At 40.1% G+C, this 26982-nt stretch overlaps 1 protein-coding gene across 13 annotated transcripts in view; it reads right to left on the reverse strand.

Annotated features, from left to right (window-relative positions):
* TMEM132D (transmembrane protein 132D) overlaps nucleotides 1-26982 on the reverse strand; it is a 288698-nt gene that overhangs the window by 147084 nt on the left and 114632 nt on the right. For all 13 annotated transcript variants that reach the window (XM_080559647.1, XM_080559648.1, XM_080559655.1 and 10 more), the window contains one exon: nucleotides 59-205. In XM_080559647.1, the coding sequence (XP_080415773.1) occupies nucleotides 59-205 (147 nt within the window). The remainder of the gene's footprint in view (nucleotides 1-58; nucleotides 206-26982) is intronic.

Consider the following 26982-nt stretch of genomic DNA (forward strand, 5'->3'; position numbering starts at 1 on the left):
TTTGAAAAGGAAAAACAACCATCAGTTATTAAAAGACAGACTACTGGAAATGACCTACCTGTTTTCAGAGGCAGCAGATTTCCTCTGGCAAACAATAACAGCTGGTGCATATTTCCCCGTATAATCCACACTCTCTCTGATATCCCACAAGTATGGGCTGCTGGCTCTTACGCTGAAGATGTTCACACCTTTCTTCACCTTCGCCCTAGGAGGCACAACGGGATATTTCATCTTTTAGATACAAAATGTCAGCTCAATCTGTTACTTCTTTCTTCATCATCTTCTTATTACTGTCCCACAGAAAATGCTATTTCTCATTAGAGTTCAACAGGATTATAAGGAATAGAGAAGACAAAATTAATTAAGAGTTCCATATTTAAAAAGAAATGATACACAGAAAAAAAAATATCTTACTGAACTAATGGTAATTCCTGCTTTAGCCATGTCTAAATTACGGGGTGGATGTATTCTGGAGCTCACCCCTCACTCTACTCTTCCACCATCCAGTCTATAGGCACCACTGAGCGTGTTAATGCTTTCTTTTGACTAGAAGTTAGTTTATTGGAGAGGAACATACCACTTCTGTCTAAAAATGAAATCGGGTTGTTGCTAGAGTTAATACCAGTGAGGATATAGAGTGAGGAACTGAGAACCAGGTCCCAGGTTACAAGCAAAATCTACTCCACGCTTTCCCCCAGCAGCACTCTAGATGACTCAAAGATGACGTTTCATATCTTTGCTTCAAAATTCATCGTCTTTCCGATTCCACAAAATTTCTTCATTTTCTTTCAGTACTGTTGGGTTTAACTGTTCTATCAGCTCTGATCCTAAAAACACTTATAAATATTTTTATTTTTCCAAAGTGAGTGGTTTCTTTGGAAGTCTATTTCCATGCATGACAAAATGTTACAGTCTTGAAGATTTGACTGGCTCCTACTGAAAAGTATTTTTCTGAGTCTCATGCATTAGCTCAATACTTCTGGTTTTGAATAATCAGTGCAGAAGAAGAACTATAACCATATTTTGAAATATCTGTTTTATTTCCTCCTAGCCGATGTTACAATCCCTAATTCTTTTTCTCCTTTTCTTTAACTAAATATCTTAAGGCACTACCGAATTATTCCAGGACTGTATAATGTCAGCCAATTTTCTGAATTAGGAGTTTCTGGTGTTGTTAACTTTTGGTTTGCAAATGTGTTTACAAAAACAAAAAGTCCACTGTGGTCAAAGAGCTTCATATATGAGCTGTCAGGAAATGACAGTTTAATTATATTTGCTTAAAGTCTCATACACAAAATCCATTCAGTGTTGTGGCAAGTTCTCAGTTCAGGGGGAGGGAGGACAACAAAAAGGTATGTGAGTTTTGTATAAACAGCTGCTGCCATGCAGAGATGCTAATATCAGTAAAACAAGCACTATCATCTCTGCCTCCACATGAGATTACCTGTGAAATCTTTGAAGGACAACATCCACAGACGTTTTCAAGATAGATAAAAAGCCGAAGTATTCCTTCAACTGTCTTGGACAAAAAGGGTTATATCTCATTTCTTTTACCACTAATTCAACAGCAGTGGCTGTAATTTCCTTAGCACACCTGGAAGAATTACTATGTGAAGGCCTGCCAATTCGTGCTCAGGCTGTTTCTATGCTAATTTTACAGAATGTATTTTAAGCAGGTGCAGTTACTGTTCCTAGACCATGAACGTCCCTCAGGATGAGAAACTAGTGGTCAAAGCAGAGTAGAAATTAAACTGCATTCCTGGCATCTTACAGAGAGGGAGATGGGAAAAGGCCAGACAATCTGCATGAAACTTATATCAGCATGGGGCTCTGTCCGGTCCTAGAGACCAGTATCTGGTCCCACCTTTCTGTTCCACCTCTAGAAAGGAAAACTGCTGGGTGTGAACTAAGATTCATGAGAGAAAAATGGTTCCCACTTCACAGGAAAATGAGGGTGGCTCAAATCCTTCCAAGTTAGGCTGGCTGTGATTAAGAAACTCAAACTTCTTGCTCTTCAGTGTGGTCATTGTCTCCGTTAGCTGATTATGGCTGATGAGGAGATTCTAGTGTGGGATTTGGGCCGCTGAGCTGAGCATATGTATTTGAAAGGGCAACTGTCCCGATGTCTTTGCTCTGACACAAGGCAATAACTGTATCACTCACAGTCACAACTGCAGTGATGAGAGCCATTGACTGGTCTCATTTCACAAAGGCACATGTGCCTTGAGCTCGTGCTGACAGTTTGGCCCCTTGGGTTTGTTGTGTAGGTGTTGACCATGAATGCAGCAGACAGCACATTTGATGAATAATCAATATGCTGTCCCCATGGTCTGCACATGAGCATACCTAGGATTTCTACATGGCATGAAGCCTGCTTGGGACACTCGTAGGAAAACTGATCCTGCAGGGAGAATTCTGGAAGTCCTGGGCAAAGATTTTAAGCACTTGAATTTTCGTGGACAAGATTGGTGGGCAGAAAAGAGTGATGTGTCCAGAAAATCCAAACAGACTTACATAATAAAATAAATAAATAAATAAATCCATGACTGTATGTTAGGAGCAATTACTAGGTTACAATTACCACTTAAAAACACACAAGAGGTTATACTGACTACACAACAGGTATGCTTTTAACATATTTTATTAGCAAAAATGGTAGGAAATCAAGAAAAAAGCAGCCTTAGAGGTTAGCATACCCTACCTTGCCCTGATGTCATATATGCAATAACTTTACTGTAATTGAGAAAGATGTGCAGAGTCTCAGTGCTGCTAAGTTCAGCTACACACTGAAAACTGATGAATTTTCTTGTTTATCATTTAAAAATCATTATAAAACAGACTGAAATTAGTATACAAACAGACACAATAAATCATACAATCCTCTTACATTCTGTCTGGATTCCTTTAAATGCCAGAGAGATGATGTAAACTAGCAGCAGAATGGACACAAAAACAGAAAGAAAAGCTGAGTCTGTTTATTCTTGACATTCACATTATCCAGTGACTGCCATCCAGCACTGATTTCTAATGTTTCAAAACAAATGCAGATCCTTGTGTATACTCTTTAGGGTAATTGCAGCCTATGGATCAGCATTTCTTAGAAGAGCTTTTGATAAGGTCTAATTTAGTCATTCAATAAAACTCAAACCTCTAATTTTATTGAAAACAATAACACAAGATTGTTGTTTTCTACAGAATTAGAGGTTAGTAACTTTTTTTAGAAGAATCAGTTAAAAATATTTCTAAATTTAGGGTTAAAGCAGCAATTCCATGATCCCGGGAAATACATTTTCGTCTAGTTTGTCTTGATGCTGTGGTTGCTACTTGTGGGGGATTGCAGATTTTATTCACCCAATTTACAATGGCAGTAGCACTTTGCAATTACCAAAGAATGACCTGGATGAAACAGGGTTAACAATAACTGAAGGTATGTTATTTGTTAACGGATAAAACTGAAGATACCTGAGATGAAAACACTATGACTGCTGTCAGGGCTCAATTACTTTCTTGCAAATCTGCTTTATTGAATTGCTGGGCTGTCACAGGGCAAGCTGGGTCTTCGACCTTTCAGCTGCTCTTGAGAGTGCTCATGAGACAGCCTCTTGGTTCAGCCACAGTTCAGCCTGGCAACATTTCTCAACAGCTATATGCATAAAAGGCCGATGACAAAGGTTTTTCATGTATTTGCTAGCGGTTAGCAGTTAAGTACAACACATTGTAAGTTTGTTTAAAATACAATGGCTGGGCAGCAGAAAGGAAAGTTGTTTGAGCATTTTGTACCCATCACTTTACTTCAGGCCAGATTCCACTTGCATAAGGAGGAGGAAAGAAAAGACCTATTAAACATTCCAACTGTCTTTATTTTTTTATTTTTATTTTTTTTTCAAACAGTCAGTCTATCCAACTAAACATTTTCATAGCTGTTTCCACTGGTTATTTACCTCTGGAGCACTGTTCTGAGCCTTGTAAGTAGCTCACTCCTTACCCTAAATCAATCATGGCAAACAAAGCCCTAGGGAGTCCAAAATCCCTGAAATCCCCGTCAGTGCTGACAGGGTACAAAGCAGGGGAAGGCAGAAAGAAAAAAACACAGAAGGAACTCCCAGAATCAATACATCACACCTGAAATCAAGCAAATACATTTCCTAAGTACGTAAAGATAGCGATTCCCAATTCTATCTCACGATCCAAAACCCACTGTGTTTACTCTAGTGATAAAAGAGGCTTCACCTCGGCCAATTAAAATGCAGGCAGTGTCCTTTTTCATTTATCAAAGTGTCTGTTTCAGCTTCTCCCACTTTTTGTAGTTTACAACCGGTTAGCGCTTAGCTTTCAGCCCATGTCATTACTGCGGGCTGGTAATGGCTGTGAAATTGTTACTTAAGTGTTGTATAAAGCGGAACAGCTGGCTGGTGAAAAATAACCGTGCTACAGCACGTGTGCTGCTAAGTGCCGCGGTACACTGTCAACAAACTGTCTGGTTTGAAACAGCACAGAGAAGGGCAAGGGAGAGCCAGAAGGCCCAAATTCACCTTCCAGTTGTAAGAGAGCAGACGAGGAGCATAGAGAGCTGCAGAGAGCCTGCCACGGGCAGGACTCCCCTCGCCACATTTCGCTCCTGACAGTGTCCTGCATGCGGCGTACAAATATCACACATCCCTCCTCTCCAAAGCAACGCACAAGTAAACAAAGAGGCTAACCCCTAAGCAGCTCTGAATAAAGACATTTTAGACCCATGACATTGAATCTAGTTTTCTATTACTGCGAGCACTCAGAGCAAAGATCTCTGCAAAATTTTCATGCTCCTTGTGAGAAAATGAGCTACTTTCAACATTAAAGCAAAGAAGAAAAAAAAAATAAAAAGAGAGAGGCTGTTAACACTGGTCCTACCCCTGGTTATCATCTTGTTACCAGTGGCGACAGGAAGGCAGCAGATAAATTGTTTGCAGAGGGGTACATTTTCAAGAGCTTCTAGGCACCTAACAGACATTGCTGTCATTTAGTGGGCTTTGAATTTCCCTCAGCGCCATATCTCCCCCAAAGCACTTCAAAAATAACTCGAGGGAGTTTCTATTTCTCTTTATCTTTAGTGCTTTTTCCTGACCAGAGCCCAGTCTCAACCCAGCAATGGAGAGAGAACAAGACAGAGTTTAGCCTTGCAGGATGGCAGTCTGCTATTCTCTGCCTTTGTACTGAGACAGCAGCAATAGTTGTGGACGAGTCCTTCCCCCTACAAGTTCATTTGACTTCAAAGACGAGAGACATGAATGGAAACAGACCTGATCATAGCAATAAATCTGGTCTATTTCCATTTGCATGTCTCTTGTCTTTGGTGTCAAATGGACTGACTGGTACAGAGAACTACGTCTTAGAAGTCTAATGCACTCAGCCAAGACCACAGAAAAACACTCTCTGCAAGAAACCAAGAAAGTATTCATGACCTTAATGCACAAATACACAATATATGTCATTGCCCAGAGCCCATTTGTGATGATGGCTATGCCACAGGTTGCTCTTCCTGCAGGCTCTTTCCAGTGATGACATAGCTCGATCCAATAACAAATTTCAACTGCTGGAGATGGAAACAACTAGTCTGTATTCCCTGAAGCTCCACCAGAACTACCTTTGAAGAGGCTGAATGGCTGCTTTAGCTCTTCTCCACAGTAACCATGGGCTGACAGACCTCATAAGGGTCTTTCTGAAGACCAGAATTAAATGTCATAGCTTGAAAATCAGGTGATATGGGACTGGATGCTGCCTTGGGATCTAAAATCTAGACAGCAATTTCAGCATGGCTAAGCTGAGGAGTAATTCAGAAAATTCCCAGGTATTTGTCTCTTGCTGGAAAGTCAGTAAGACCAGAATGATCGCTCTCAAAAGCTAACACTGATCACATTAAATGCAGTCATCCTCTACAGTATGAGGTCATTCTGTACATTGTATAATACATTGCAGATGTACATTGCATAAATGAGACCATTTTGATACCAGAACACTTCAGTCTGACATTTGCATGCTGATATTTCATCTCCAGCAACAACCTCCTCCCTTCCCAAGGTCTTGATTCTGCTGAGCAATCCCAGGACCGTGTCTATCCTCTTTTCAAGTGTAGAAAAATAGATGGCTCACCGCCATCTTTTAGACTATTGCCTATTATTCTGGCTTTGGTTGAGTCATATATTAAGAGACTTCACACTAACCATCTGAAGATTTGGCTGTTAAGTTTAGATCTGTTTTGGCATGGCATACAAAAGGTAGGATTTAGGTGCCAGGATTTAATGTACAGAGCGGCTTCTGTAAGGCTTTCTTTTGTTTGTTTTCCCCACTGAATACTTCATGTACAAACCAGCGTTGTCAGTTGTTTTCAGAGAAGATGCCTCAAAGTTTCTTCAGATTACACTAATAGTTTCACTGATTGAAAATCCACAGCAGAAGAGAATCGGGAGTCCCTGAGATACTGATGGAGTTAGAATAATTTATAGAGAGCGGTCTAGCACAACATAAGCTATTTAAAGCTGTATAATATACCCACAAACTCTTATTAAGGTCTGTGGTTTTCAGCCCTGTGAGACAGAAACCAGTTATCATTATGCATCACCATGAAAGCAGATTAAAATTAAATCAATCTGTTTATCTATGGGTTTGCAATGCAGCTTTTCCAAAGCATAACATGTTCCCCATCTAATTAACATTTCAGGAGGAAAACACATTCCACCCAGCCACTAAACCACCTTCATTCAAATGGAGATATTACAAAAGATACAGCCCAGGTGGATTTATAAAAAATTTTAATTAGAGAAAGCACATAAGACCTATTTGTGCTTCAGCAGTTGAATTTTGCATACCAGGAGTTAAATAAAATAGGTCTGTGTAGTATGTAGCACTTGGACTTGACAAAATTGCTTCTTGCAATTACAATTTATGCACATGCAGTTGTAGATACAAGTATAGATACAAGCATAGCACACATTTAGATTTTATTCCTGTGGCTTTCAAAAAGAAAGTTCTTATTAAAATCATGTTGTGTGAGATGCAAAATGCACAGGTGTCTGGAGAATTAAAAGGTAAGAACACATACAAATAAATTTAAAGCAGAAACAAACAAGCATTTGTAGCTCTGACCTCCATTCACTTATTAAACAGGTCACGAGAGGTCCCAATTCTCAGTGGGAACCAGAAATTCTCTGCCCTGCAGAACTGGATCTTTGTCTTGTAGAAAAACACTGAATTAGAGTTCAGGAAGCAAACCTTAGGAGTTATGTGAGAATAGCACTGAGCCTCCCTAGGGTTCCCAGCAGCTGTCACATTGAGACTCCCAACGTGAAAAAAATGTTTTTTCATATACTCCATGTGTGTGTAGTAGTCCGGCTGGTGCACCCTTCTGCTGATTTCATCTTGTGGGCTGCTGCAGAGCAGTGAGAAAGAGGAAAATAGCAGTGTTGTAACCTGAAGTGGCACTATAGAAATGGATGCTACTAGCAGGCAAAATCTCAGTAATTGGATAGATAAGACACCACTATTACAACTGACAATGTTACTGTTAGAGCCGTTCTAAGGAGGTATGATTGTGCTGAGGGACAAGCTGATACTCCTGCCCATAGCCACATATCAATACAAACTACGAAGTAGGCACAGACATGCCTAAGAAGAGACAGTCTCAAGGTTCAAGGTTAGAGGCCAAGGTGAAAAGGGAGTCCATGATCTTTGTTTACCCCAACCCACACACCAAATACAGTTTTGTAACATAACAGTGACTTACTGTCACCTCTCCAGGCTGTATGGCACTTTTTCCTACAGGAATGGATAATTGGGAAATAATGAGCAACAATACTAAACAAAATATTTATGTATTCAAGGGTGTGAAGGAAGGTGTTTGTTTACAGAAATGAAAGACAAAGATAAATAGTGCTGCCTGCTGATTTGAAGTGGTAGAGAGCCCTGTGGACTGCTTCTAACTACTGTTTCCAAAATAAATGTGAAAATATGAAGTAAGGTCTGAAATACAACTTTCTAAACTGCTTGAAAACGAAAATATTGCAACTCATTCCTTCCTTTCTGACCAAACATCAGCAAAACTGATAATGGCACAGCCTTGTCTTAGATTTTTAATCGGACTTAGCTTTAAGAAAGGATAGGAAAAACAAGCCAAAGAACTGTGGATTCTCTGCGGAGAAAATAGAGTGCCATTCACACCATTTCACAGGTGAAGAAAACAGCTACCAAAACAGAACAAGCATGTGAGTAAAGTTGGTTGTAAGCAATCCCCAGAGAACCATCCAGAGCATAAAATGACATAATGAGGGATTATGCCATAATCCATTGTAGGTTGAGTAAAACAGCATGGAACAACAAAACTATTGTACAGAGACATTTACACGTAGGTGTGTGTGTATGTACATGTACATATATTTTTATGCCAAGCAGGCAGCGACAAGAAAGGAATTTTGGATTTGCAACAAGCAAGGAATTGTGGATTCACTTAAATTGGCTGAGAGCATTAGGAGCACAGTGAATACAGAAGCAAAGGTTGACAGACCATGCAGTGTGAATCTTCCAAAGCAGACAGTTGCAGAAATACTCTCTGTATCTACCAAAAATCAATGGGATTAAATTGTGACAAGGGATATTTACACATCAAGAAAACTTGCTATGACTAAGGAGGATGGAAAAGCACTGGAACAAATTGCCTGGAACTGTTGTGCAGTCCCAGGCATCTGAAGAAGCTGGACCAAAACCTGTGAGAGATGGCAGAAGAGGTGCATGTTGGGCCAGCAAATGGAATAAAATTCTTGATCTTGCAGCAAAGTGTATGAATCCTTAAGTGGCTCAGCAAAGTTCTAGGCTTGCTCTCAGAGGAAAAGCTGGGATTCAATCAGCAGCTGAATTTCCTGGCAGACTCAGAGTCCCAGCAAGCAAGGGAAAAGCTCGTCTCTCTGGATGTACGTGGGCATGGCCTAGAGATCAAGAATCCCCCTAGAAACTCAGTATATAACCAGAGGGTACTTTGTTTGGGAATCTCCAGTCACAGTCCTGTCCTCTCCTGAAGAGAGATGCCCAGACGCTCTGCAAGCCTATTGCTGTTCCCAGCCAGGGCTTGCCTCCTGAAGGCCCAGCTCAGATTCTGCCCTTTCAGTTCTTCACGTGAAACCCACGGCAGTCTTGGTGAAGGATTCAGTGCCTGGAGGCGATATAAAAACTTTCTTGAAAACTTTATTTCAAACTTTTTAAGCAGGACAGTTCTGAGCTATTTCCAAATCACACCCTAATGCAAAATGAAACAACAGTGTCACTGAGCAATGGCTGAGAAGATTACATCAATAGCGTTAACGAAGACCGAGCAGTGAAAATGAGTTAGCAACGTTCCCTAGCAACTTCTCATGGCTGCAGATAAAATCATTCTCTGGACTTCACAGATGTTGTGAACACAGTTCTCTGAAACAGGAATTCACTCATCCATTGCCTACATGCGCCCCCCTCTAGGAGGTAACACAGGAGCAATTGACAGCAAGCTCTACCACTACATTAGCTTGTCCCAGAATTAATAATAATTTAAAAATAAATAAATAAAAGACCCACAGATCCATATGTGCTGTGTTTGTCCTTCACTCAATGACATACATGTCAGATGTTCGAGGAATAGCATCACAGATGCAGAAAAACAGCATATAACAATCTTAGCTGCAAAAATCCTGAGTCTGCAAACCCTTTTTCAAAAACGTGTTTCCTCACTCATGGGAGCAATTCTGCTGATTCCTGATGACATTACTGAAGGCTTACAGATTCGGGTCTACAGTAAAGAAAATGTAAACTGATGTATAAATAAAGGGTTCAAATCCTTTAATGGAGAAAAAGCCTGCATTGTTCCAAAGACTTGCTAGCGGCATAAAATAGATATTCACTAAGCAAATCAAATAGTGATTTTTGTTACATACATCAAATCTCAGGCTGTACACTATACATCTACACTGACATCTTTAACCACCTTTCTGTCATCTGCACGAGTGGCTACCAAAGAAACATTTGCTAAATAATTGCAAGGAGCTCCGCTGCAGGCAGACCCTAACAGCTCGATGAAGCCACTGATGCAGAAGGGAGTTCAATTAATACAATAATGTCCAAAATTATTCTGTCCTTAATGTAGGGTACACGCCACATTGTCTGTATCTAGCTGCAGCAGTTAACCCCGGTGCATGTCAGAGCACAGTTATAGTTATGATTTTAGTACTGGAAGAATCATAGAAAAGGGCTTGGCTGATCCAAGCAAGCAGAAGCAGAGATCACTCGGAATTACACAAAACCCTCCTTTGTCAATTGCTCTCCAAGACAGAGCTATTTTGCAGGAACACAAAAGCAGCTGGTAATCCTCTCCACATGTAAATCCTGAAAAACTAATAATTGCACCTCCTCCCAGCCTCAAATTTCATGCATTTCCTTGGACTGCTTTATTCTATTTGTGCTTTTTAATATAAGAAAAATGAGAAGGAGTTAGAGGCCTTTCGTCACTGCATACAATTATTCAGATGAACCTACTGGGGAACTGAAAGGGGAGTGGGTGGGACACCTTACTCTCCACACATCAGTGGTCAAACCTAAGTCTCATAAAACAAAACAGGAAAGCTTAAAACATGGACTGAGCGAGAATTATAGTGCACATACATTTTTTTTCTATTTGATGTTAAAAACTGGTGTCTAAAATTACAAAGTTTTTATGTGTCACAATTTTTGCAAGCAGGTTGCTTTTTGGAAAATAAAAGTTTGTAAAAGTTTCAGCAAGCTGACATATGAATCTTGCCTGTAAAAAATTCTCAGCCATTGCCACTTCTGCAGCAAAAGCCCAGTAGCAATCATCCAAACATGTTAACACCCTAAATCATGTGCCACTTTCTAAAAGCCTCTAGGCAGAAGTGACTCCTAGACAGTTGTTTCTGAAAGGGAAAAGGTTGTATTTCTGCTTACCAGCTGGTAGGACAAAATCTGCCCAGAAACAAGCTGTTTTTATCCGGCAACCAAAACATCAACACAGTGGACAAAATGGCTAAATGACGAAGTGCTGAAGGTGACAGAATAGCATGAAGGCTATTCAGATAGCCTAGATGCAGAGAGAAAAATTGCAGAGAGAGCACCTAGGAAAATAACTTAAACCATAAGTTTATTGGAGATTGACTTTCTCTCACTCTTTAAACTACAAGAAATGTGAGCTCTAGTTTCAGGAATCCCCGTGCTCCTATTAGGCAGTAAGGATTTTACAACACAGCATAACACTACCGTTCAGCATGGGAAACCCATATGGTTGTAGTAAGAAGGAAATTAATAGTCTGCCTAGGGATTAAGGCATCTTTCAGATCCAGTAAAATCCCAGTGCCTGTTTGCTAAGCCTCGCCTCTGATCAATTAACTTCTGTGCTCCTGCCAAGTGGATTTGCAGGACTCAAACCTATTTTGGGGGGAGGGATTGACAGTGGTTTTGATAGACTTGTGGTCAAAATTTATGTTCAAAAAATGTTCTTGGGTTCAGACACGTGCCGTAGCCCTCTTCTGACTGCACTGGGGCACGCCTCCTATGCTCTATTCCTTACCCCTGATCAGACCTCAGAGAGCACGCGTGATCATCAGTTTAAAAACATTTAGTGCCGGTGTAGAGCTGCTACCCAAACTCAAGCAGCTTGCCCCTCTGGTGTGGGGCTGCTGTCACCCCCAGGCAGGCTGAGACACGGCTGCTTGCCTGCAGCGGCAGTCCCTGCAGGCCTTCCTGCGGACTGAGAATAAACTCACCTCATTCCCTCAGCACATGTAATGCACTGCCTTTAGTACCAGGGCTTGTAGGGGGGCCTTGGAGAGCTACCTGTAGTGCACCTGTCTATAGGGAGCAACTCTCGCTCTGAAAAATCACACTATTTTACTCCCAAATACAAAGATAAATGACGAATCAATAAACATTGGTAATGAAATACTTGGTCTACAGCTCATCCAACCGCATTGAAATTAGCAGCTCATGAGCCATTTTGCACAGATTCTTTATAAAATGGTTTTCTTTGAAGACCTATTTCAAGTCCACAATAAAGGTAGCTCTGTGTGCGCCTCGCTCTACTGCGTACTCCTTTGAACAACTGCCTTTGCAACTCGAGGCAGTTTGTAGAGAGACTAATTAAACAATGGCCCCTGCCATCATGGGTCCTACTGTGAGAAAACTGATGATGACATGACACACGTGCTGCAAGCAAAGAGCACAATCGAACCGTGAAAACAACCATGCATGCCAAAGGGTTGTGGGGAGGGAGAGACAAGTGATTTCAGTATTTAAATGTATTCCTTATCAGCGTGCTGCAGTTGGGAGAGTAGAAAGAGCCACGAGACCGGGGTCTCCAAGGTGACTGCAGAGTCGCACGAGGTCAGCGTGGGGCTGGGGAAACAAAGACGTCATAGCACAGACTGTTATAAAAAGAAGAAGGCAAGTGTCAGTCTCCTCTTTGTGTCTTCAGAGATTCCCTTGGAACTGCCTTTTTCGGTCAAGAGATATGGAAAGACAAGTATGTTATAAGAAAATCCTTTTCCGGCTGGCTGAAGTGCTGGCTGCTGCTAACAGATTGATGAAAAATCTTTTTCCGTTGATGTATTGCTTTTGCTCACGAGATAGAAAATAAATGTATTAAAAAAAAACTAAAAAGATGCCAGGGGTAAATATTTAATCTAATATTAGTAATATTTAATAAGAAAAACCTGTCTTCTTATTGGGATTGTTGTTTACTAGGATTGGACAAAATGTATGGCAAAGCTTGTAATTCAGCTGTATCTCAATGACAAAAACCTCCCACTGTATTTTAGGAATCACTATTTGCCAACATTGCAAACATTATCAAGAAGCTGCTTGCTGCAACAGGGCTGCTTTGGAAAGGGACAGCATAAACCCACCTGTCATGGCACGTAAAATGTCCTATTCGATGCCCAGTCCATGGGGAGTCTGTGAGTGGCCCCCATCACAGAGTTTCTTTCCAGAGCACAAATCCTGGCACTTCATCATCATTGTTTGTTTGTTTGTTTTTTATTTCTTGCTCAAAGGCTGAAAACAAACATTGTTATCAGCGAAATTAACAGCTCTCATGGGCACACTGGGTCTCTCGTGCAAGATCTGGCACACAGCATGATTGCCTGCATAGAACAGAGCTGAGCAGGGCATCTCCGCTGTAGGAGACAATTGTGGGTACAAAGGGCAATAAATCAGCCCCAGGGTTTTGCTAAATAAAGAACTTTTTTGTCTTCTAAAAATATCTGCCTGGAAGTCAGGGAGTGACTGCTAGAGGAGATTTACTGAAATGGTACATGCTAAAAACAACAGCACAACCAAAACAATTCCATCTGACAAGGCCTCCTGAAGGCTAATTTGAAGACCTTCCCGCTAGGAGACTGTTCCTGACTGAGCTATCGCTATACGCATGCATGTACTGCAACAGTGTAGGATGGCACGCTAATTAACTTCCACTCCACCTGGCCAAAAAGCAAACCCACTCTGCAGGGAAGAAAAGCCATGAACATCATTTGAGCGTCAAATACTCGTGTGTTTAGCAAATCCTACTTGTATGAGGAGGTAGGCAATAGCTGTGGTATATACAGTTAGAATTAATTATCTGATGTCAAATGTTCATAAAGTTTGCCCTTCAAGCAGAAATTTGGTAACCGTGGCACTCGGTACGATGCTAAGTAAGTATCATATTCATTTATGCATTGACTGATCGGTGCCTGAGCACTGTCTTGAGATGTGCTCTGCTCCAACAGGGATCACTAAAACAGAAGCTAAATACTGCTGATTTTGGTGTTGCAGAAAAAGACTGAGAACTTGTGAAAAAACAAAGATGGGTAAATGTAATGTCAGAGAAAACAAACATTCATAATAAATTCATTTAAAAACAAAATCCAAATTAAAATAAGGTTTTATGCCATTATTTTAAGAATTCATATTAATCTATCTCAAAGCCAAAAACAAGTTAAAATGTTACTTGCAATACATTCATTTACTAATACTACTGAGAATCTTAACTATTTATCGCACGGTATAATAAGATATTTTTAGTTTTTAACAATCAGACATGACCAAACAAGGGAGACTGGGGGGGGGGGGGGGGGGGGAAGGCCAATAAGAATTCAAATTTTTTTGGATTTCATCTATGCTCAGACACTGAGGACATGCATTCCGTGTGGATTTGTAAAAGCTCTTCTCCACCACCTCTCCAAGTTGCTGTATCTATGCAAATTGCCAACTCTCATCTGATCTGACTGATTTGAATAAAATTGGGTACAAATTGTTTCAGAATTAATTCAAGCAAGATCAGAAACATTTCTCTTACCAATCCCATGTTCTGTAAAGACACTTTGAAAGCACAGAAGACAAGTCCCATTGGGATATCAAACACCCAAATGCTCAGAAATGACGTTTCATCAAGCCAATCATAATGCAGAGAAAATTCATCAGCTTATAAGTGGTTATTTAAAAAGTATGTGGCTTTCCTTTTGACACTTACACCTTAGGTCTGCTCCTGGAACCACTTTACCCTGCAGTCATGCAAAATGGGGTTTGTTTGTTTGTGTTTTTAAATGGAAACATGGCAGAGAATTTCCCCTCTTTTGGAAAGGGAGGAAGACAGAAAATGAGCTCTACTACCTCAGTATTGCATGTTCCTATAACAATACTTTTACTTGCTTTTGGAGATAAATAGAGAAACTGGCATCACTTCCCCACAGTCTTTATTATGCCAAGTGACTATTAGAGTGACATAACACAGGGCACTGGAAAGGTTCAAAGAAAAGAAACATTTACGTACTGCTCTGCTGAAAGAAATATTTACAGAATGACTCAGAAAAAAGTATGACCTGTTCTTGCAAAGTAAGTATCAAAGTTTGGGTGAAGCTATGCACCAGAAAAAGAGAAGAGACGCAGGTCTCTTCCCTCCTCTGGTCACACACTTGAAGGAATAAAAGTGGAGTCAGCCTAGTTGGACTCCACTGTTCTGGTGTTCAAAAACTGAGAAATGGCATTTTCTTCAAAAGATGCTATAACAAGCTCACTATTCTTCTGAAATTCCCATCTTAATCATCTTTCACAGAAACATACTCCAGAATGACACAACCAGGTTGAATGGTCACATTCACCAACACCTGTCTTTAATTCAGCTCCTCAGTAAGTGAGATCACAGAAGGTTTGAAGGAATTCCTGCACCCAAGAAATTTATTCGTTTTTATACTAATCCCCAGGTTCTGTAATGCACGCCTTGTAGTTTTTCAGAGTATCCAAATCCCATTTTCTGAAACATAGAAAAATACTGCTTGCCTGTTCTTGCCTGCTCAGCAATTTGCAAGTCTCTTTCCCACTTCAACTACTAAGGAGCTCTCTACACCATCTCCATACCACTTTCATGATTTCTTTTTTCGCTATTCTTCTCATTTTAGCATTCACCCAACAATACTACGAGATTTACTCAAGGAACCTCTCAACCCATGAATTTCTTTCTGTCTTCTTTAGAATTCCCTCCAGAAATTTTAGCTGTTGCTGTTGACATAAACTGGAGCTGTTTCAAAATCATGCTAGCGTGTAACAGGAAAGCAGCCCCTTGCAGAACAGCTCTTGGACCAGAAGAATAGAAAAAGGCATTTACTCAAGAGCACCAAATAGTAAAGCTGGCATTGCCATTGCTAGCAAACTGTCCATTGATTTCATCGGTCACCAGAGGTAGCTCAGGTTCATTGCATACATGTTTATTTTAAGACACAACTGGAACAGCACTATATTACAAAGATGCGTTAAATCATATGGCTTTGCTCAGCAAGATGTGTTTGGAAATCAAAGGGTGTAATATACATACTTGCTCCTGTTCTGCACAATAAATTATTTATTAAGCCTGTTTCTCATTTCAAGATTCCTAGACAGGTAGTTAAAAATACGTGAAATGATTTATTCAAGGTTGGAAACACTTGCAGCATCCATAATGTATCTCCAAATAAGCCATGTTGCTTCCAGAACATACATCACTCTCACCAGTAGTTTGAGACATCTATAAAACTTCTGAAGCAGCTTAATAAATCTTCTCAAAAACATGTGTATAATTGATCTTATAAATTTTCCATGGAAACAGGAAGAACTATTCATTTTTTTTACACACTGAAAGGTACCATGTCTATTAGTTTTCCTGAGGTACTAAGTTTCCCTGAATTCATTCATCTAAATAAAAATTTTGCACTTCGATCTGCTTTTGCCTAACTGCTTTTTTTGCCCTCAGCTCACCTACTAAATGCACCAATCTATCCTTGTCATTTCCACAGTTCCCTTTTCAGGAAAACACTTCTGGCATTTCTGTATCTTCAGAGCTTCAGGCTGTTTTTAAGGCCTTTGTATTCAATGAAAATGTTCGCAGCCTGTCTCCAGTTCACACTCCAGAGAAAAGGATGTGCTCTAATGTTATTGCCCAATCTTTCTTGCACTGTTACATTAAAGATATGAGTTTGCCATGTAGTTACTAATTACTGCTTATTAAAGATAAGTACAATTTTTGACAGTATGAGGTAGTACATAATTTACATAAGAGAAGGGGGCACTTAGCATACACAAAGGAATGTAGAAGAGACGGCACTACGTACATTATGAATATGCATATTATTATTACTATTATTATGAAATTGTTGTCACTACTAAATTAATTTATCTTTCCCATTATAAACCTATTTTAAAATTCCCTACCACTAAATAGACAAATTCTAGTTTTGAGTTCTGCTTGAAAATGCATATTTATTAATAACAAAATACAAATATGTAAGACAAATTTAATTCTGTCACATAAGTAGAAGGTTTGGGATTCCAAGGATATCTGATGTCTAGTTTCTCTGTATTACTGTGACATATTTGAGCAGCTTGAGCCTCAGTCGGATTTGTTATTGTGGCTTAGAATGCAGTAGACCCCAGACCACTTATTAAGAGTGCCACTGTGGATAACATTTTCCAAGTTGCTTCTGTTTAATAGTTGACTACATGTTCATACATTCTTACGAATTATCTTTAAAATCTTTGAGAAAATTTCCCATTTTAAAAAGATCTATTGATATATTGAAAAGTTGCGTTTATTAGTGGCTTTATAGATTGAAAAAGCCAAGCTTATCCTTAAAGAACGCGTCCTCAGATCAGTAATTCATCCCTTTCTGCTTGTTACTGGTGACTCTGGAGACACCAGTCACAAGGACAACATAAACCCCATGTATAAAGTTCTTCACTGAATGGGGTCCTATAAACGCTGGCTATGATGACCAGAGAAATTGGGCTTATCTCTATGCTGTCCTTTGTTAATAGCATTCAAAACTAAAAAGCATCTATACAAAGGACCACTCCCAGCTATGCAGTCTCCACTCCAACACGAACCTCATCCATAATACTATTTCAGGACCTTCTAAAGACCATGGGAACACAAACGCCATTAGCAGCCAATGGGATCTAGGCTACAAAGTCGTCTAGGTGTTGGAATGCACTCCAAAAGCATTACCCATGAATTAAAAAGAAAGATAGAAAATCCCAAACCCTCAATCTAAACAAAGTGCATTCAGGTGCCAAACCTATGTCATATCCCTTTCTGAGTCCAGCTGCAGTCTACCCTAATGACTTTCATTTGCAAAGCGTGCTTAAGTGACTGGAACGAAATGAGGTCTCATTTTCTACTTCGGTGCAACATCATTTTTCTCTTCCTGTGACTGTATTAAGATTTGAGACAATCAGTTCTTTTGGCTTACTAACTTCAGTTATAAGTTTCAAAGAAATACATAGCAATTGTGACATCTACCTGAAATGAAATCCATTTTATTGGGATAGGAAAATATACATTGTCATCTCTCACTGTTTATATCTATTATTTGACTTAATGCCAGCTTTTCCCCACAAACCACAATGATTTAGTGGTTGCTTGCTGAGTTTTGTATGGCAGCTGGCCAGGTTTTAATTCCCCCAGTCAGCTGATAACATACTCTTCAAAGATTAAATCATAGAGTCCCAGGAGACAAAGAGAAGTCCAACATCTGAACAACTTGTTTTTGTTTCATCCTATGAAATATTGATTGCCAATAAAAGGGGGGGGGGGGGGGGGGGAGCGTAAGTTGCATGAAACAATTTTCTGTAAATCCCAAACCTTTAAACTGTAATCATTGTGAAGGAAAAATAATGCACACCTTAAGGATCTTGAATGCTGCCTCCTGTACTGTGTCACTGGACAAACCTGAATCTAAATGGCTGCCCCATTAATGCCCACAGGATATGAATGGCCCAGTTGAGTTTACAACAGTAATAAAGAACAGACTTTCAGACTGTGTGGACTGATACATACAGCAGAGTAAAAAATAAATACACTAAAGCTGCTACATAATTCTGTCAAGCATATGGTTAAGTTGTGATTTTATTTAGAAAACAGATTGTAAGAGTGAAGTGATGACAGATGAGGGTATGCTGGTCAGTCATAAATAAGAGCATTCTAATAGGAATTGGGCTTGTTACTGATTATATGCTGCCACAGATTTAGCAAGATCTAATCACTTCGAAAATGTGGCTTCTTAAACACATGCTGCAGCTCATTTTCAACTTTAGGTTGCTCAGTTGAAAATCTATGAGCATTACCGCATCTAACTATTCGGGGAGTGCTCAGGGAGTTACGTTTATGGACTCAATTAAACACCCTAGTTCCTTGTGAAAGGGTAGCGTTACTCCCTTAAGAATGGCTTTCCCAATGCCTACTGCTCTGTGCAGAGATGATTAAATCAGGTGAAAGGAAATGCTGAAGGCAATCTGAAATCCTTTTTCTGACCCAGCTTGCTCTACAGCACCTAAATAGGCATCACTAGCTACGTCAAAACCAAGAGACCAGGGAGCACATTCAACCTCCTAATTCTGGGTGCTCCACCTGCACTTGAATTTCTTCTGGGACAAAACCCAGGTACCTATTAGCTCCTGTGACTGCTTCTGCAAAGAAAGAAACCAGACGTGAGTGGGAAGGAAACCACAGCATGCTCCAGCCAGAATCCCAAACACTCAGTGGTGCACACTTGATATTGAGATTAGATTAGTTTACGCTGGCCACCTTTCTAGGCAGTGATCCAGCTGCACAGGAGAGATGAAAATCCAGGCATAAAACCCTGGCTCATGCACTTCTTTCACTAGGCAATTGCTCCAACTACATTTTCTGGCAATGAGTAGGAACAATACCACCATCTCTACTGGCGGCTCTGAACAAATAGCTTGTGTCTGTTGAAATTTGTGCTGCATTCAACATTGTCAAAGCACTACTTCTGCTCTGAGTGCATCATCTACCTAACATCCTTCTTAGATTGTAAATCTCAAAGGGCAAAAAAATAACCCTTGAGTGCCTGGTTCAACAATTCAGATCTTAGTAATAATCAGAAATACTCTGACCACAGAACTCAAAGCGTTTATGGTATATGATTCTACCTTCCAACCACTCCACCATTTCACATTGGTTCCAGAAGTTAATGTCAAAATAATAATAATAATAATAACGATAATAAGCAGGATCACGTACTGCATTTTTTTCCCCTTCTGAATCAAAATGGTTACAGTTCAGAGCACATGCAAAAGTTGAATGTCAGGTGTCAAAGTAACTTCATATTTTTAAAATCCCAGGCAACTAAAAATTTCTTGGTAGCTAAAAAGTTAAGTAAAACTTTTAGTGTTGTTGGTTTTTTTTTCTTATTTTCTTATTATTATTTATTTCTACTTGAATCTCAGTGCTCATTTCTGAGACCTGGCCAAAGCCTCTGTTCAGGATTTCTTTGTTCGTAGTTGTTGCAATGCAGCTCATTGCTAAGGAGAAGAGAAAAATCAAATAATGCTACAGAAGTGGAAATATTCACACGTGACTTCATGAGAGGACATAAAAATTATACTGTTGGAGTATACGAGCTGTCTCAGAAGACATACAGCAATTTGTGAAGGTAACTTTTAAAGAGCAAAAAGACACTGATGAAAAAAGAATCCTCTGCATGAGAAACAAAGCAAAGAAGCCCCAGGTCCCTCCTGAGCCCTCCCCTGCAGCAGCCATTACCGAGCCATCAGTAAGTACCTGCCAAAGCCACTGACTGCTGAGGCTGACATGCCTGTCCCTCCCGTGCACTGCTCCTTGGGACTTTCATTCATTTCCAAGATTCAAAATGGAGTGATGCCTGTGACTTTTCTTTTATATTTTCAAAGCTTGGAAGGAATTTCACACCTCTTAGAATGTCACTGTGCCCGAGGTAGGAACAGCGCAGTCCACAGAAATGTCTGTAAAAGCAAATTATAAACTCTCTTTTCCTAAACTCCTCATGGCTGTAGCCTCAAGGGGAGGAAGCATGAGTTGAAAGTAGTAGCATTGCTCTTTTAGCACCAACTGGCTTGTCGCTGAGACCTTAGGCACCTAAAGATGCAAACAGGTCTCAAGGGGAATTTATTTACAAACGCTCTGAAGCAAATTATCCATTAAACTGCTTTGGAATATAATGCAAAGCCCTAAGCATGTTAGATTATATGATCAGGAAAGAATGGGTGGCAAAACAAAAGACTTTAGTGTGACGCTGCTTCTTGGGGAATATCAAACCACACAGTATCCGACTGGGAGGGGAGCTACAGCCCAGTCTTGCAAATACGTGAAGTGCCAGTGCTGTAGCAGCAGCCCTCTCTCAAATACAAAACTCATTTTGACAGCACTGCAATCTACATTGGTCTTTCAACAGTTGCAGACATCAAAAGCTGGTGCTCAAGTGTCATCCAAATCAGTGCCATCCAAATCTTGCCAGCAGAAGACCTAACACTTTTCAGTTGGTGGGGATCCCCCACCATCCTGCAGAAGCCCCATCCTTCCTGCTCTAGCTTGCTGCGGGGCCAGGTGCGATGCTGACACCTGTACCACCCAGGCTTAGCACAGGGAGGAAAAAAGACTCAGAGCTATGAAGTTCTGGTGGGAATGGACCCAGCCACACCCAGTGCAAGAGCAGCTCATGCCCAGCCCATGTATGCATCCCCCGGGCATAGGACTGCCCTTGGAAGCAGCCTTCCCTCATACAGCATCTCTAAGCTCCACTTTTTCTACACATTGCAATCTTATCCTACTTCTTGGAACCGCAGCCCTTGAAGAAAGCAGTTCTTTTTGCAAACTCGCTTTGGAAGAAAACGTGGTGGATAACAGAGCTTATCTGTTCACATCTGAGCTCTACTGAAATTTTTCAGCCCATGGAAGAAAAACAAAATGCCAAAAAATGGTGGCACTGTGGTGTCATTCTTAATGAAAACACGTACTATGAAAGATAACATATACGTCAGCTCCAGCTCAGTCCTCTCCAGCTAATTGTTCCAAGTGGCTTTAACATCGGCACTCCTGCCTGCTGCAGCTAGAGAACCAGACTGCTCATTTCTAGTGTGTCTGCTGCTGTTCTCTTAACATGTTTTGTCTTTTATCATTGTTATCAAATGTGACATTAATCAACTTTGCTGAACTACTTTTCTTGGTTTGCATGTCCTTTCTTCTGTGTACAAGCTCAGGGGCTTGTGAGGGTCAGAAACAGATGGTTGCACCCTTTCTCTATCAGCCACAAAGCGCTGCCTGCTCTTTCAACGTTTTTGCCTTTGTGGCACATCTAGTACACAAAGTCAAATGCTAAATGTTGGTTATTAACAGGGTTATGGATTCAAAGCAGCATATTTCAATCTGTTTTCACAGGGTACTGAGAATGGCTGAGTATGTTGTCTTTCTTTGTTCTGTCCCACTGCAGGAGTGAGGGAAGCTGATCAGAAATCCGGCACTTGCCCACACTAAGCGTGTGGCACACACCTAGTACCTAAAACAATTACATAAGAGAGTAGACAAGCAACTGATAATTACCAGGATTTACATGCCCATTACGTTAAGTGTTCTTTAAAGTATGTTCATCTGGTATCACATCTGCATTCTGATGGCAGATGAGAAAAATAGAATATTAAATCTATTAGTTCCCTTAGAGGGCAAACAGAGCAAAAGCCTATTAAATGACAAAAGAAGAAAAAACTCCTAGCTATTCTCCATGTATTGTCTGACCTGTCTTCAAAACCTGCTAGTGTGTTTAATATATCAAACAGGCTGTAAGGCATCCTGGTACAGTGAAAGAGGGAAATAATCATCTCTACTACTCTTGACTTGACGCTGGGCAATTCAGCCACACATTTCTTTCTTGCTTCAGCTCTCCTGACTGCAAAATGGAGTCAGAGATTTTTGTAAGACTACTAAATCTATGATACAGCAAGTCTGTAACAAAAATAAATAAAAAGGGCTTTTGCATTTATTTCATGTTTTGGCTTAGCATTTATTTTAGTTTTAAGTAACATAAGCCACCTGATAAACACATACTTTTCATTTCTAGTATTTCCAATGCTTCCCCTGATGCATTGAACAGTGGGTTCCCCTGATGCATTGAACATTAGGGTCCCCCAAAGAGCATCTTTTAGTTTGACTAGCAAGGACCTAAAAGTTTCTTCTCAGCATCTCTATGAATGAATCATATGCCTTGTACACACATGGTTTTGTGCCAAGTGACATCCAGATCCATCAGGAGACATCTGTCACATGGTTTCAAAGTCATTGTTACCTGACTTTCCCACAGTACTGCAGTCACCTATGGAAGCAAATACCCCATCAGGAACAAGCTTGTGATATGAATGAATTACTAAATCTTCCTCCACTTCACAGAGATGCCAATCATCCACAGGATGTGACAGTGCCAATGATACATGAAAGGGCATGCATTACTTTATTTCAGGCTTGAACAAAATGCCTTACTAGAGCAGACGGCTTTTGTTTTGGCTGAGCTGTCTTTCCGGGCTCCAGCAAATGCAGTTCAGATTCTAGAAAAAGCCAGATCTACTATAACATGATGATGATAAGTTTCCCATTATTGTAAAATATTTGCTAATGCTGCCTTAAGAAACAAACATTTAATAAATTTCACAGAGCATCCCAGAAAGACGAATATAAAAAAGCATACTGTACCCAAAGGGGTTAGCTCTTACAAGACCATTGGAATACCTGCTGAGTGCCATGTCTTACAATTCTTTCCTAAGAAAACTGCGGAGGAAAACTAACCAATGAAAAAAACTAATATTGGGTCTATCCAGGAACAGCTATTCCAAAGAAAGATTTCTAAAACTGTGTACATAATATTTCCTAGCTGGTCTAAAAAGCACAGGGGGAAAAAAACAATACAGAAGCAGCCAGAGGGGGCACAAAACATCAAAAAGGATTACTTCCATGTTGAAATGCATTCACTCAACTTGAAAGACAAAATTGAAAGACTGTCTACTAGACAATTACTTAATAAACTGCTTACTGCTTTGAGTAGCCACTGAAGACATCTTCCACTGCATTTAGATGGTGCTTTGAGAGAAACTCTAGAGGGACTCTAGACGTGTCGTGGATGAGTGGTTTCAGAAAAGTCAGTCTATTCAGAATGGCCAGCACCCCTACCCTCAAAGCACCAAGCAAGCACCAGCTGCCTGTACAATTCTACACAGTCATGACAGATTTTCAGGTTACACAGCTGCAGTGTCTTCAAGACTACTGACTTTTCTGAGGTTGGATAAGGACAATTACTGGGGGTCAGTGCTGTTAGATGCAGGCCCTAGAAATTAACCTTTTTTATATTCTCAGGATTAACGTAACACGGCTCTATCGCAGTAACTGCTGATATGCACCACAAGGGTGCCTCTTGGAGATACCTGCAAATCTGTTATTCTTTGTTACAGCTGTGTAGTAGGCCCACACCACAGCTGGAATACACAAGGGTTGACTCTACAGCCATGGACACCATGCTAAGCCTCAAAACCCCTGTGTTTCCAGCTCTCAGACAGCCTGGCTCAGGGACTGCAGTGCTCAACTCAGCCTTCCTACAGACTTCCAATTCAGCATCTGTAAATAAGGATGGTGACACTGAGTGTTCTATGCAGACACGTTATGAAATGAAAATACTGCATCAGAGCTTGGTGCTATAGTTATTGCTGATTTGAACTAGGCTGATTTACAGGAGGTATTATATTTTTGTATCAAATGGATAAATAATAATACAGAGGAAAAAAATGACCATTAAGTACATTCTAAGTGGAAGGCAGTGAAGGAGGATGAGATCAGCTTTAAGTAGGCTGCTGTTCTACATGAACCTTCCATTTGATTACTATTTATCAAAAAAGCAGCACTTAGTCCTGCATTAAAAGTGCCTGAGAATACTCAGTACAAAAGCTTTGGTAACTCACTCCTCTTGAAATTATTCTGAGCCACTAGAGTCATAATTACACTGTCATAATGAAGAGGGGAAAAAAAAGAAAAAACCTTCTAACAACTAAATTCCTGTTGTAAATTGCATTATGAAAGTGGTAATTCCCTTTGAAGTAGGCATTATCATGTCTTACGGCCCACGTCAGTTCATTATGGTGCCTCCGCTATCCCAGTGGAGCCTTCACTTAGCAAATGAATGTTTTGGGACGATATTGCCAACTCGGGACTTATTACTTAATTGAATATGGAAACATTTAGGCCATTAGCATACATTTAAAAGTGTCTTATTTCACAGATGTTAATTTATCTTGGGGAATGCCCTTCTTTCTTCCCTCCTCCTCTTCTTTCCTCTTTTAATTCTTCTCTGCAGCCACTTATTTATTCAGTTAGTTCCTAGACCATCCATTTGCAAGCCTGTGGCAAATGAGTTGCCTTTTTAAAACATTCCTGGACTGAAATTTGGAGTCTATTTTCCAAAAAGACTGAACAGCCAAGCTCTTCCTATCCTCCCCCACAGCTGAAAAGTATCACTACCTCTAGGTGATTAAGAAAGTCTAAACCTGTTCAGCTAAATCATAAGATTTTTCAGCTATATGAAATAGTTTTTATCCACTTAATCATTACAAGACTTGAAAGCCATGCATAAAGGGTTTCTCCCCAGATACCTGGCTTCAAGAATTTTTAACTGAAAGCTGATATATTTCCCTTCTCAAAATTTTCCTAGAAGGTGGAATAATAAAATGAGTGAAATTCCCCTTTTTCACCCATAGTTTTTATATATGGAAAAAGTTACAGTAAATTCATGAAAACTGCCATCATTATTAGGATCCTGCATATCTTTAAGCCAGCTCCCAGCTGTGACAGATGTGTGAAGTATTAGTTTTTGTTTAATTTTTTAAATCACATTTTAAAGGTTGAACATCTGCGCGGTCACAAGCCAGTCGCTAGAAAGCCCTGCCCTTCATTTGATGCTGTGCATAAGAACTTTTGAGTCTTTGAAAGCCTAGGAGACTGCAGATCACCTGAGATGAGACCTGTCTAGAGATATTTCTAGCAGCACAAGCTGCCTCAACTGTCTCATCTGCTTAGAGCTCACAGAGAGTGACACAACTCTCCAGCCGTTCCTCGGGAAGCAAGAAGTTAAATCTTGAATGCTTCAGTACAAAAGAAAGCTGTTTATGCATCTAGTTCTGTATCAGGCCCTGCCATCTCTTCTGCTAAATATATATACATGATGCCAATATTCAAAAGCACAAGATAAGTATAATGAGATTTTGTGCACCTGTACTCATTCCTGTACCATTTTCAACTCATACATCATGATTTGTGAGTGTGTGTAGGTATTTGCACAGTTCATCTGTTTGTTTCCATGAATTTGCAAGTGTGCAACAAAACCAGCGCATTCGGGTTGACTTGTGATATGATATGCTGTCCCAGACTAAATTCTTCCTCTGAAAGGACCTGAAATCAACTGATTTCAGACCATCACTATACCGCATAGGGCTTTGCTGCCCCATTCTGAATTCCACTGGTGACTCCGAGGCACAGCAAGTTACTGGTAGGTTCCCAAAATATTGCGCTGCAAATCCTCCACAACTCCCGTGAACAGCATTTTTTTTTTTAAATGAATGTATTTTTGAAAAATGCTAGAAATTGCCCTGGTTACAGTCTTTCCATACTGGCATTGGAAAAGCCTTCCTCTGCAGGGCACTCACTGACACTGTCTGGCCCAGAGCTTGAGCATTCATCCTGTCTTTGTTCCTTCCTTCTCCCTCCTCTCCAGCTCACCTTGGCCCTCGGAATATCTTCTTTGTAGCGCTGAATCTGGCACTTGCCTAAATACTTGAACACTTCTAAAAGAGGGTTTCTTTGTGCTTCTCTTGCACCTGTGTTAAAGATGGAAATGATGCTGGAGGGGAGAGAGGATTATCACAAGAAGGCATTCTAGTCAAAAGTGGCAAAATCTGTTAGGATATATGAAAGAGGCAAGTACAAGAGCTGCTTTTGCTGGAACTCCGTTACAAGTTTATATTGTTCCTTCCAGAAACTTTGATGTTTATTTCTCTTCATTGTTGCTCCTTTCTCTCTTGGTACGTACCTATAGTTCGCCTTCCTTTCCCCTTCCACTTAAGGCCTATATAAACGTCTCTCTGAACTACAGTGATAATGTTGAAAATTGACATTCCCCTTCTGGGTTTGAATTTGTTCACAAACAATTGCTTCAGTGGGTAGAGACAGACATTCTTCTTTTAGATTTTACAGATTGCTCCAACCTACAGACTGGCACAGCAATTACTGCCTCTGCAAGCGCTAGATCACAGATCACATACACATTTTTTAAAAAAGGTATTTCAACATAGGGTTTTTTCTATTTTACATTGATAGCTCAAATCAACACCTATTAGCATTTCTAGTTGCAGAGAAGAAAAGCTTTAATATGTGAACACTAAAAGTAAAGGAAGCAGAGGCAAACAGTCCTTTTGCTTTAATAAAATAATAAAGCAAGCAAAAAAAAAAAAAGATGATTTAAAATCATTTTCAGTATCTGTTAGCTTGAGTAATGGAGACTTGAAATAATCCCTCAAAAAAAGAAGACAAGCTTTATACACAAACACTTCAAAGTTTAGGTATTAGATCCAAAGATTTGCAGAGGGATCCTTTTGTTGATAAGCCTTTAT

Source organism: Anser brachyrhynchus, assembly GCF_964034855.1.
Source record: "Anser brachyrhynchus genome assembly, chromosome: 17".
Lineage (NCBI taxonomy): Eukaryota > Metazoa > Chordata > Aves > Anseriformes > Anatidae > Anser > Anser brachyrhynchus.